This window comes from Schistocerca cancellata, chromosome 1, assembly GCF_023864275.1.
Source record: "Schistocerca cancellata isolate TAMUIC-IGC-003103 chromosome 1, iqSchCanc2.1, whole genome shotgun sequence".
NCBI lineage: Eukaryota > Metazoa > Arthropoda > Insecta > Orthoptera > Acrididae > Schistocerca > Schistocerca cancellata.
In genome coordinates, this window is record NC_064626.1 from 347,199,718 (window position 1) to 347,213,332 (window position 13,615).

The 13,615-nt window shown below is 37.8% G+C and overlaps 1 protein-coding gene across 1 annotated transcript in view; it reads right to left on the reverse strand.

The window, feature by feature from the left end:
• Nucleotides 1-13,615, reverse strand: part of LOC126173611 (zinc finger and SCAN domain-containing protein 2-like) — a 116,442-nt gene that overhangs the window by 44,964 nt on the left and 57,863 nt on the right. The window contains exons 5-6 of the mRNA XM_049920970.1: nt 8,509-8,685; nt 7,054-7,243 (exon numbers count right to left, since the gene is read on the reverse strand). Of these exons, the coding sequence (XP_049776927.1) occupies nt 7,054-7,243; nt 8,509-8,685 (367 nt within the window). The remainder of the gene's footprint in view (nt 1-7,053; nt 7,244-8,508; nt 8,686-13,615) is intronic.

A 13,615-nucleotide genomic window follows, 5' to 3' on the forward strand; every position in this document is an offset into this window, starting at 1 on the left:
TCACAGCCTTGAGACACGTTCATACAAAGCAGTGAGGCTTGTTAATAAGAACAGGATACAAAATGGCAAGTTCAATTTATTCCACTGTAAATTTGTGTTAGTAATTCAATGTTGCTCTCATAAAAGCCTATGCAGAAGATCTGTTAAAAAAGTAAGTGAACCATAGATAACTAAGGGAACTGAAACATAATAAAAGAGGAAGACAGAAATTTATAAAAAAGTCAGAATAAACCAAGATTCAGCATTACTTGCATACTAGAAAAATACTTTAATATTTTAAGGGAACTTGTTGAAATGTGAAGAAGTATGTGTGTCCTAACAAAAATTAATAATGCAGATAATAACATTGAAACTATGTAACATATTTTCAAATGAGAGACAGGACAGCTAGTCAGTATACAAGATACCACAGCAGTTACACTAAATAACAATGTTGTGACAGATAATTTAGGTGTTGCAAATACTTTTAACAATAATTTTCTAAATGTAGTAGCAAAAATAAGATTAAATGGCTAAGTTGAAGGACAAAAGAATATACTTAAAACGTCATTCCACAAAGCTTTTAGCAATTATAGTAGCACCAACAATCTTCACTGAAATTAATAGACCTACAAAAATTCTAGATGGGTGATGTAAAACTTTAACAGCTAGCTAACATAACAAACTGGAATGGCACAAGTTTACAGATGAATTTTCGGATTGTGGAAGTCTCTACGAACCACATTCAAGTGAGGATTCAGAGGCAGACAAAAGTAAATGCAATGAAGAAAATGAGGTTGGTCTAATAGCAGGCACTACAAATAGTAGTGACAAGTGAAGTGACATCCTTCAAGATCCATCAGTATTTCTGTTCAACAAGAATGTGGGATTGAAATTATACTTACAAAACTTTGGTGTCAGTGTATTTGCTGATTTGTTTCTTTTTTTTCTCTCAAAGATTTCCTAATGTCATTATGTGAACAAACAAACACATATGTAAGCTAGGAAGCAGATTAACATGGGAGGAGAAGATCAACCAGGCTCTTGAAATGGAGAGAGATAAATGTTGTGGAAACTAAAGTATTTCTGGGGCTGTTGCTGCACATGGAATCTTCTTGTTTTCCATCAATAGAACATTTCTGGAGTACAAGTCCTGTTTACATTGTCATGTTCTGGAAATCTGTTAGGAGTAGAAACAGATTTCAGCTGTTATTGAGATATCTACACTTCTCAGATAACTCATTGCAATCTAATGAGTCTCTACAAAATTAGAGCAGTTTTTACCATTTTAGTAGCATCATGAGGAATAATTGAGTTCCAGACCAGTATCTCTGCTTTGAAGAATCAATAAGTTTTGTAATTTTTCTGCCTGTATATCAAGAACAAGAAACACATGTACAGAGAAAACTTTATGAACTCTGAATCTAGTGCTGTGGTTCTCAAAACAAAAATGTACTGTGGCAGGTCACAGGAGCAGATTGAGGTGGATCATGCATGTGAAATTGTTTTACACCTGATGAAAGTTTCCTTGAACAAAGGACACATGCTCCATATGCACAATTTTTATAATTCTGTACCACTTTCAAAACTGTTGTTAACTTACAAAACCGATGTGTATGGAAAATTGTTTAACAACAGAAAGGAAAACCTAACATCATTAATTACTATGAAACTGAAGAAAGATCAGATGGCATGGGAAAGAAATGACAATGTTTTTGTTTGCAAATGGAAGGATAAAAGTGAAGTCCTGACCCCTTCTAACACGAACCATACCAAAATAGTGGAAGCTCGTCGCAACTGAAATGGCAGTGTTGCCTTGAAACCAAAAAAATCTGAGACTACAACAGTGGCATGGCAGGTGTTGACCAGTCAGATCAGATGCTGTCGTATTATTCAGCATTGCAAAAAACTACTAAACGGCTGAAAAAGTTTGCTCTACATGTAATGGAAATTTATCTGCATAATGCCCTTTGGAATTTTAAACAAACAGCAGAAAGGAGCACCAAGTCTCTAGCTTTTACAGAAAGCTCTATTCAGGTATCGATTGGGGATAGATGCCAGACATCCAGAGGAAAATCAGGCCAAGTGACAGTTTTCGTTATTTGGAGGCAATATTTGCCACAAAGAAAACTGTCTGGCCAACAAAGCCGTGCAGAGTATGCATGCAACAACAACAACAACAACAACAACAACAACAAAAAAAAAAAAAAAAAAAAAAAAAAAAAAAAAAAACACGCCGTGAATCGTGGTACTTGGGTCCCATTTGTGAAGAAGAGCCAGCTCTTTGTGTGGAAGAATGCTTGAAGACAAATCATCAATTAAAAAAACTTTATTTTCTTTACCATTAGCAACACAAACTATACATTTTAAGTTTAAAGCTAAAATATTTGTATGGACGTTTCTGTTACTTTATTCTAACTGTGAAAATAAAAATTCTGTTCCAGCATGCCCCGACAATTTGCCATACCTGTCCTCCCTGCCCAAGACCTGTAAATCACGCACATTTGCTATGAATGTTTTTTTTTGTATCTGACTTTATGCAAAAACTCATGTCCTACAAGTTAACTCTTAGTGGGCACCAGTGGCCAGGACATCAGGTATGACATTTCTTGCATTGCACTTGGCTGTCAATGTGTTAAAGAACTTCTAAAAAATTGTGATCCATTTAGAGCCCAAAATGATAATTGTCTTCACCCTTGAGTAAGGGCAGATATCTGGTGTACATCAAGATTAGAAAGCTCTGCGTCAACAAAAGTTCCAAATACACCGAGGTGATAAAAGTCATGTGATGGCGATGTGCACATATACAGATGATGGTAGTATCACATACAGAAGGTATAAAAAGGCATTGCATTGGCAGTGCTTTCATTTGTACTCAGATGGACTACCATCAGCTGTATAATGGAAGGTCGACAATGAAAATTTGTGACGGACCAGGATTCAAACCCAGATTTCCCACTTATCATAGTGGTCACCTTACTGTCATCAATCATGTGTCTACACAACCCATACTCATACATCCATTATGTACATTCCCGCACAGGCGAGACATTTTACTTTAAAGTCGCTTGCCTGGTGTCAGCTGATAAATACGATAATGCAGTGCCTTTTTTATTCCAAATTACAATGTGATTTTCCTTCGGACATGCAGCTGTGAAAATGGACAACCATCAGCCATATAATGGAATGATAACAATGTCTGAAGGAACATTACATCATAATTTGGAATAACACAGGCACAGCAATATCTTAGTATATTTTTTGGCTGTTGCTAATAAGTGCCTCGTTTCATTTCTATTTAACTTCTTTTCTACGTTTTACGAAGATGGTCAACTATGGATAGCAAGTATCCATATTTGCGGCTATTTTTTTGATTAACTTAATTATAACATCAAGATCAGACACTCACTCACGCACACATACATACATACATACATACATACTTACACATACACAGTGTCTATCACTCCATTTCTCTTTGTTTGTTTTCATAAACTAAAATAGTATTATAATACTGACTAATTAAATACTCTGACATATGAAGTAGAACACTGAGACAAGTAATTTGGGTCACCCTGTATGCTAATAAACACAAAATCTTTTTAACTTCTGCTGCTATGAATAATTTAAACTACTTTTATTTCAGTTGTTACAAAAAGAAAAAGAATATACTTGTTACTTTGAAACTTCTCTGTATCATAAATTAAATTATGTCATTTAAGTCAGAGACCTAAACATGTCAAATCATTGAACCATAAATACAAATGTGTAAGTTTTTTACCCCTACAGAAGATAATCTTTTGTGGCTAAACAAAGGTAACTACAAAGTGGCCATTAAAATTGCTACACCACAAAGATGACGTGCTACAGAGGCGAAATTTAATCGACAGAGAGAAGATGCTGTGATATGCAAATGATTAGCTTTTCAGAGCATTCATACAAAGTTGGCACCAGTGGCGACACCTGCAACGTGCTGACATGATGAAAATTTCCAACCGATTTCTCATACACAAATAGCACCTGACCGGTGTTGCCTGGTGAAACGTTGTTGTGATGCCTCGTGTAAGGAGGAGAAATGCGTACCACTACATTTCCGACTTTGATAAAGGTCAGATTGTAGCCTCTCGCGATTGCGGTTTATCATGTATCGCGACATTGCTGCTCGCGTTGGTCGAGATCCAATGACTGTTAGCAGAATATGGAAACGCTGGGTTCAGGAGGGTAATACGGAATGCTGTGCTAGATCCCAACGGCCTCGTATCACTAGCAGTCAAGATGACAGTCATCTTATCTGCAGGGCTGTAACATATTGTGCAGCCACGTCTCAATCGCTGAGATGGGGACTTTTGCAAGACAACAACCATCTGCACGAACAGTTCGACGACGTCTGCAGCAGCATGGACTATGAGCTTGGAGACCATGGCTGCGGTCACCCTTGACGCAGCATCACAGACAGGAGCGCCTGCAATGGTGTACTCAACGACGAACCTGGGTGCACAAGTGTCAAAACGTCATTTTTTCGGATGAATCCAGGTTCTGCTTACAGCATCATGATAGTCACATCCGTGTTTAGCGACATCACAGTGAACGCACATTGGAAGCGTGTATTCGTCATCGCCATATTGGCGTATCACCCGGCGTGATGGTATGGGGAGCCATTGTTTACACGTCTCGGTCACCTCTTGTTCACATTGATGGCACTTGGAACAGTGGACATTACGTTTCAGATGTGTTATGACCCATGGCTCTACCCTTCATTTGATCCCTGCGAAACCCTACATTTCAGCAGGATAATCCACGACCACACGTTGCAGGTCCTGTACGGACCTTCCTGGATACAGAAAATGTTCAACTGCTGCCCTGGCCAGCACATTCTCCAGATCTCTCACCGAATTGAAAACGTCTTAACAATGTTGGCCGAGCAACTGGCTCGTCACAACACGCCAGTCACTACTCTTGACGAACTGTGGTATCGTGTTGAAGCTGCATGGGCAGCTGTACCTGTACACGTCATCCAAGCTCTGTTTGACTCAATGCCCAGGCGTATCAAGGTCGTTATTACGACCAGAGGTGGTTGTTCTGGGTACTGATTTCTCAGGATCTATGCACCTAAATTGCGTGAAAATGTAATCACTTGTCGGTTCTAGTATAATATATTTGTCCAATGAATACCCATTTATCATCTGCATTTCTTCTTGGTGTAGCAATTTTAATGGCCAGTAGTGTACTAGTAATTCTTTACTAGTTCATTATTCTTATCAGAATCAATTTTCTCAAAAAATTAACAACTATGTGGAACATTTACTTCTAGACAATAAACTGAGGCAGATGTGGTGCCAGAAACTTCAGTATCATCATCTTCATAACAACAACAATAATCCATGAAAATGGAGTTGTAGCTCCAAGCCATGTTGGATTGAAAAAGATAGATAAAATATTACCAAAGAGCCATACTACAGGTAAAAATATCCTTATTCTAGTATAAACTATCAGAGACAGCCCATTATGAAATATCTGTTAATAACACAACGGCCTGAGGCTTGTCACCTGTTGCCAACACAGTCTGTAGCTGTTTGCAGACAGCGACAACAGTGACAATCTCTACCTGTACCGACTCATAAAGAACACTTCCCTCTCGATCTTCCACTATCCAAAACTAACAGCATATAATGACAGCGACTGACCGTGGCAGTTGATAGTATTTGAAGCTGGGTGCTGCAGCAAAGTTTTCACTGTCAGATTTTTAAATAAGAAACTTAGAAAGGAAGGATTTTTTAACTCCACATCCTGCATCCCAAGGTGCCATTGCACTAAATTATACTTCAAAATATGTGTTTTGAAAATCATGTGCAGATTACAATAAATAGACGCTATTACGATCACGCACCGAAATACAAGAAAGCAAAATATATGAAATATGATGACTGCAGTTTAATCTAATATAGTGCCATCAGCAAATAGGAACAGAGGAAGTCACATGATGCAAGAGCTATCTGAAATCAAAACAATCACCTCAAATCACCACAAAACTTGTAACACAAGAGAAACAAAAACATAATGTCCTAACACTGACAATACCCTGTCACTATGCAACAACATTGGCACTAAGCTCTATTTACATTTGACAAAAATGTAAAATGAAATTATATTCACAAGTAAACATTTCCTCCCTAACACAGTCCTCACTATAAGTTTGTAAATGAACCAAAACATTTATGATTGCTGACAAAATAACGGTGTTGACATATGATAAAATCCATAACCTAGCAGTATGCAAAAAAAAATTGCTCTTGCGAGAGGCAATGAAGCAGGGATGAAATCATCTTCACATTGTGGTGCAATCTAACAGTGACATTTGGAACTGTTTTCCCATAGGGGATTTGCAAGTATGCTATAATCACCAGGGCAGATGCAAGCGATGTTTCTACCTGCTGTTACATACAGCTGCAGACTTGTACCTGTTGAAATTACACTGTGGCGCATTGTCAGTTGGGGAGTTGCAGTAAGGAAATAACTCCCAAGTGTGATCTGAGACCAGCAGTGTTTACTGGGCCATTACAAAGCATTATAATGCAGAACATGCAAAGATTGTTGATTTTAAAATATTTTAGAGGACATGTCTATAAGACCACAAGAAAATGTGGCAAATAAATGTAAAATTATTGAAAATATGCAACACTGCAATGTCATCATTCACTGCCCCTGCTAAATGTTTTGCATAAACCAAGTATTGCAGCAGCTCACACTTCTGTCAAAATATAACAGAAATTACAAATGAACTGAAAATGCTGTCCCCAACTATGTGAGACATGCTAGCAGTAAATTGGCACAGGTAAAGAGTAAAAAGTGGAAAGAGAATTTTGTATCTGGACAACAGGGCAGCTGCATTTATGGTGTCTCTGTAAGAGTAAGAAACTTCTCTACTCTAAAAAGTCCAGATCGTTAAACATGTAATTTGTAAGACAGTTTTTGAACTTCCACACCCATAATTGCTTTTGTATGTTGCAAACAAATGGCACCACCTTGCTAGCTATAAGAGAAATAGTATATAATTACATGCTATTTATCACTCACCTTTAGGTCTTGGTTTCGTTTGAATGTTTTATCACACAATGGGCAAGCGTGAGGCCTTAAGTCACTATGTGTAATACTGTGAGCTCTCAATGTACTATTTGTGGGGTAAACCCTGCCGCAGACACCACAGGGAAACTGTACACCTCCATGGTACTCTTTATGTCGGTATAAGTTAGACTGAGTTTTGAATCTGCAATACAAAAAAAGGTACCAACTAATAAATCATCAATGGATTATTCAAGCCCAACTGTACAAAGCTACAATAGCAGAAATTTGAGAAAACAGGATGGAGAAAAAAAACTTGAAACAATTCTAGCTAATATTCCCCAACACATTCATTATGGCACCCAAGACACAGGTATGCATATATTTTTACAATAATATGTCAAAATACATAACAAACAAAACAATTATAAAAAACAAATACAGCCTCTAATAGAACACTGCATGTTTCTATTTCAAACTACTGGACCATAATTTTACAACCTTGAGATTAGAAAGAGCATAATGTTTGCATTACTGAAAGAATTATATGAATGTGTTTGTTATAAACAACCAAGCAGGTATCACACGTCTCATTTTTGTTTCTTATATACTGCTGTGTAAGCTTCTTTCCACAATGTACTTCCTAAAATAATGTCCCCCCAGTTACATTTGCAGATTACAAGAGTGAAAAGAATGCAAAAAGAAAAAGCTCAACAAACAGACCACAACTCATACTTTCGGTAGTAAAACACAGAACATCCCTAGCTAAATAAAAGAGAGATAGAGGGGCTGGCCAGTACTTACCTCAGCTCAGTACAGCCGATAGATACACATAAAACAGAACCGAAAATTTACATTCCTAGCTTTCGGAACAAATGTTCCTTCATCAGGGAGGAGAGAGGGGAAAGAAAGGGAAGAAGGGAAAGGAGATTCAGTTACTCACAACCCAGGCTATGAAGCAACAAGGAAAGGAAAATAGGGAGGGTAGCAAGGATGGAGGCATGGTTGTCAGAGGGAAGCCCTCTGACAACCATGCCTCCATCCTTGCTACCCTCCCTATTTTCCTTTCCTTGTTGCTTCATAGCCTGGGTTGTGAGTAACTGAATCTCCTTTCCCTTCTTCCCTTTCTTTCCCCTCTCTCCTCCCTGATGAAGGAACATTTGTTCCGAAAGCTAGGAATGTAAATTTTCGGTTCTGTTTTATGTGTATCTATCGGCTGTACTGAGCTGAGGTAAGTACTGGCCAGCCCCTCTATCTCTCTGTTAGTATTTGTTTCACATCTTTATATGAGATTTTCCATTAATCATCTAGCTAAATAAAATTAAGTTGGGTCCATATCTAATATCATGTAACATACACAATAAAATGATATTTGCCATTAAAGGCAAACATAGTCCACATATCATGATCTACAAATAAAATAAACTAGATAACTTTACCTAAATGCTACCTGCTACACAGTAAACTTACACCCTTCCACATATATCACAGCCATATTTTCCTTTGGGTCGATGTGTCTCAAGATGTACCTTCAGATTGCCTTTAGTCGAAATTTTCTTGCCACACACTGGACACACAAAACGAACTGCTGTTCCAACAGCAGTATTGGTATGGAGAACTCCTCTTGAGGAGTACACTGGAAGGTGCCTGAGGGATAGACAACAAATGTAATTTTAAAAATAACTTCATGTTTTATTGTTTTGTTGAAGTAACATGCACTGAGAATCTTGACATTGTTTGTTAGCATGGGTTAGAGCTACTAAAGCTCTAGTTCTGCATCCTATAATCAAATTTTGCTGGAAATGTTAGCACACACTGAGATCGTTGGTGCATTAATCATATCTTTAAGTAATATAACAAGCTGGAGACACTGAAATGAGCTCATTAATTAGCATGCTCATTGGGTCTTTCACCAAGAAATCTTCAGATATATTGCTGATCAATTCCCATGACCATGTGCCAATAGCAGAATGTTAACTGAATTCGTTGCACTCCTAACTTTTCTGATAATTTGGTTAGTGTCTCATGAGCCTGTGTTTTACTCTTGCAAATCACCTGATCTTAACTCCTCCTGCCTCCATTTTCATTATCTTCTCCATTTTATTTTAGTTTGTCATAATTTCGCCACTCTGTTTTAGACTCCCCCCCCACCCCCCAAAAAATCTGCCTTTTTTCTGCTTTGAATTGTCTTTATTTTGTATTAGCTCTCTGTCAACCCATCTTTCATCAGTCAATTACCAACAGCTCATGCCCTTCCACCTGCAGAATGCAAAATTCATTCTGGAAACTACCCCTCCGTTGTTTCTCAGTCACTTCTCTGCAAAATTCCTTCTTCAAGGAGTGCTAATCTCACAGGCTCTATGCAGCAAAGCTTCTGTGAAATTTGGAATGTAGGAGAGGTACTGACAGAACTGAAGCTGTAAGGGTGGTTTGTGATTTGTTACTGAATAGCTCAGGCGGTGTGGTACTGCAATACATGATTCTCGGTTTGAATCCTATAACCAAGTCCCACACAACTGTAAGGAAGTTTCAAAATCCTCATCTCTTATTCTTATCTTTACTGCAACCTATTTTTTTCTTGTTGATTTTTGTTTTTAGTCCAAGAAACTTTATCAAGCATACATTTTAAACTCTATACCTCACACTGCTTCAGTTCCATCCATTTCAGTAGAAGGCAAAGAAGAGAATCTTCTCCTTTGGATTAAATATTGAAGGGATAAAATCAAGATCACAGGTGTGGATTTGAGGCCAGGTTCTCCAGATGTAGCAGATGTAGAGCCCAGTGTGTTGTCTCTAAACTAGAAAATGAGTTTGTAAAAGCTGATGCCTTCATTGCCTTGTAAGCATTCAGGACTTCAATATTTAGGGTACTCTTCAGGCCCATTAACCCTTAAATTTTATGGGCTGTGGTACTTGAAACAAGGAGGTCTTTGTTAGGGGCGCATACTTAGACTTGTCCAAGGTTTTTTACATAGTAGATGACAAACTACTACTAAACAAGTTAGAAGCACAACACTCCAGTCAAAGTGTCGGAAAAAAGCCTAAAGGTAGGGTAGAGGATTTAATTTTTTAAATTTATTCATATGGTTAAAAGATGGTAAAACCCAGTTTTGCCAACAAAATTTATGTTGGCTAAACTTTCTGTACTCAAAAATAATTGACAATTTCAGACTTTCTTCAGTTTTTCAAAAAGTCTCAGTTTCTTGTGCCCCCAGAATTTTGGCATCTACTTTATTTTTAAAACAGCACAAAATTCTCTATAAATTTGACTACCACAACTTCTTTCTGCACTCTATACCAATGACACTTCATTTTTTTTTTTATACTTTTTCAAACTTCACACAAAACAGTAAATTTTGAGCCCTTTTATTTCAGTTTCCATTAATAAAATAGAAATGTATTATATGGTATGTTATACATTGGAACTGACCATCTCATTTCGCAACATGGCCAGCATACACAGCATCGCTGACTTTGCATTCACTTCCTACTAACACAGTCAGGTTAGACTGTGTGGGTGAAGTTTGTTTGATTATTTTTTTTTTTTTCATAAAAGGCTAACTAATAGCATATAGTTGCTGTTTTGTAGCTGAATGATGTTATAAGAAAAATTGCATAGCAATTGTTATTAAGCAGACAATAGCAGCTGAATTAGTTGTTGAAGCAGAGATAGTAAATCAAGTACCTTAAAACGAGTGTTTGTATAACGAATGAAACAGAAATCACCTGATCACACTTCTTAGAAAGGAATTTCGAGAGTAACACTGAGGTAGACCAGGCAGATTGTAACAACTGCAATTTCAGGAACTAACGATTTTGGAAGTGTGGCCATATGGGGAGATGACGTTGACCACCTTGTGCTCAAGACTGATCACGGAGAAGGCTCGAAAAATTTATCTTTAATAAAAATAAAGCCAGAAAGAGGAAGTGCAGACAACAAGTTTTTTTTTCTCCTCTCTCTCACGCTGTTAGTGAACGTGATATAAAATCTGCTTTCTTTGTCAAGGAAAAAATTAAGTTTTGTAACACATTAAGAAAAATGAACACTTAAATTCAGCACTTCTCATGTTCAACAAACCAGATGCTACCCACGAGGAAATAACGATGTCAGCAATTTCCAGACATTACGTGATTTGCAGCAGCAACTATTTGCCAAGTCTTCCATGAAAATCAAACTGAATCTTGCAAGGCTGCCACCCACAAAGGATTCCATGCTATATCATTCATTATGGAGTTACCAGCAAGCACAAAGTTGAATGGGAAACTGGAAACCTCCTGAGATACGTGGAAGGGCTCTTAGAAACCACAGTTCAAGGTCTGTTGTAATGAGCCAAGATCCAGCACCTGAGTCAGTTCTTCAAGTTTGTTTCAAGCTCATGTAAGCTGAGCTGCGGCAGATTATTCTCCTGCAGAAAAGTATGTTTCAATTGTTCTTCCATTTGGAAGAACTGGAGGGTTCTTCCATTTAGAAGAACTGGAGCAGGGAAAACTGTGAAAACATACCAGAATTTTTATATGAAGAAAGCCAAGAAGTAGTAGATTTTACGGAAATTATCGTGGAAATGGACATCAAAATCAACAAAATGGAAGAGGCTGACTCACTGTTGTAAGAACAGATCACTCTGGAACCCAATTTATCTACTTACTCTGATTCCACTACTCAAGGCATTTCTGGTGACACCAAGGAACATCAACATGTCAGAGTGACTAATATATCCATGTCAAGTGGGCCAAAGGTTTAAGTACGCTGTCAGAAGTATTATGCACCCAGAAGTGATAATATTAACAGTTAATACATGTTAATGCCTTTTTAATTATAATACAGCTACCTATGTTTCATTTGTATTGCATTGTTTCTTTATAGCTATCTATTTCTGTGTGTTTACCTATGTCGGTTTGTTTATTCCAGGTAATAATAATTCAGTTTCCTGTTGCTCGTTATTTAATATATACAACACAATGAGGAAGTGATGTAGTTTTATAAATTAGCATCAGTCAGGACTGAAACAACTTGAAACTTAACTACAACTAGTGATTTACAAATCACAATGGATTCTGCCCAGGAATCACACAACTGCACATAAGGCAATACAATACCACAAAGTGAGATGTTCAGTTCCAATATATAACATAATATACATTATATTTCTGCTAAATGAACAGAAACTGAAACAAAAGTGTTCAAAAACTACATTTCTTGCCATTCTGTACAAAATTTGAAAGATTGATACTTTCTGATGAAACGTAGCACCCTTGGTACTGGAAGCAGAAAAAAACTGTAGTTATCAAATTTGTAGTGAATTTTGTGCTCTTTTAAAAAGGAAATAGGTGCTAAAGTACTAGCAGCACAAGAAACTGAGATTTTTTTGAAAAAACTGAAAAAGATCAAAGTTGTCGAAGTTTTTTTTACTACAGAAAGTTTACTTACTTTACTTTACACAATCAGGCCCATACAACCATGCACAGCTACAAGTCTCCTCTTCCACTGGATTCTGTTTTGTGCCTTCTGTCGCCAATCACACACTATTCTGATCTTCAAGTCCTCTGGGATTCCATCTTTCCTTTGGTCTTTCTAGTGATCTTCTACTCCAGGGAGTACAATCCATGGAAAGGACATTGTGCAAAAGTAATGTGTTTCCAACACTCAAGAAGACAGCAACTGTAACTATCACAACAAATGCCGTCAAAAGAAAAGTGTTTTTACTGGGTGATAGCCATCTTAGAAGTGCTGCTCACGAAATAATAAATGCCAACAAAGAGGTAAATGCCCTAGGTTATATCAAACCAGGTGCTCGCATTGACCAAGTATTTTCAACAATAACCGATATTGCTCGAAAGATAACGAACAAAGACTACATCGTGATCTGCGGTGGTTCAAATGACGTTGCGCATAACGAAGGTTTGCATGCTGCTAATGTCTTAACCCTGTGGTGCATGAATTTCACTGCAGTGGACAACTTTTAATGGTCAATTCTCTGGCGGTTTCAATGGGTATTGAGGCTGCAAATGCATGCAGGACACAACACCAGTAGGGAGTGCCCACTGCAGTGAACTGTGTGCGTCCGCAGCTCGTGGTCGTGCGGTAGCGTTCTCGCTTCCCGCGCCCGGGTTCCTGGGTTCGATTCCCGGTGGGGTCAGGGATTTTCTCTGCCTCGTGATGACTGGGTGTTGCGTGATGTCCTTAGGTTAGTTAGGTTTAAGTAGTTCTAAGTTCTAGGGGACTGATGACCATAGATGTTAAGTCCCATAGTGCTCAGAGCCATTTGAACCATTTTTGAACTGTGTGCATTTTCAGCCTGCCAAAGAAGTGACCATTAACAGCTGTCCACTGTAGTGGACACTATGCGCCACAGGGTTAAAATCAACTCTAAACCACCTGAAGCATTCCAACGTAATTGTAGTTGATATTCCACACAGGCACAACTTATTACAATCCTCATGTGTAAACAAGGCAGTAATTGCAACGAATTGATATTATGCAGATATCTGCAGCAATTTTACAAATACTCATAGGATCGAAACTCACAAATCTGGCAGAGAACTTTATACCACTCATGGTCTTCACCTTAACTGGCGT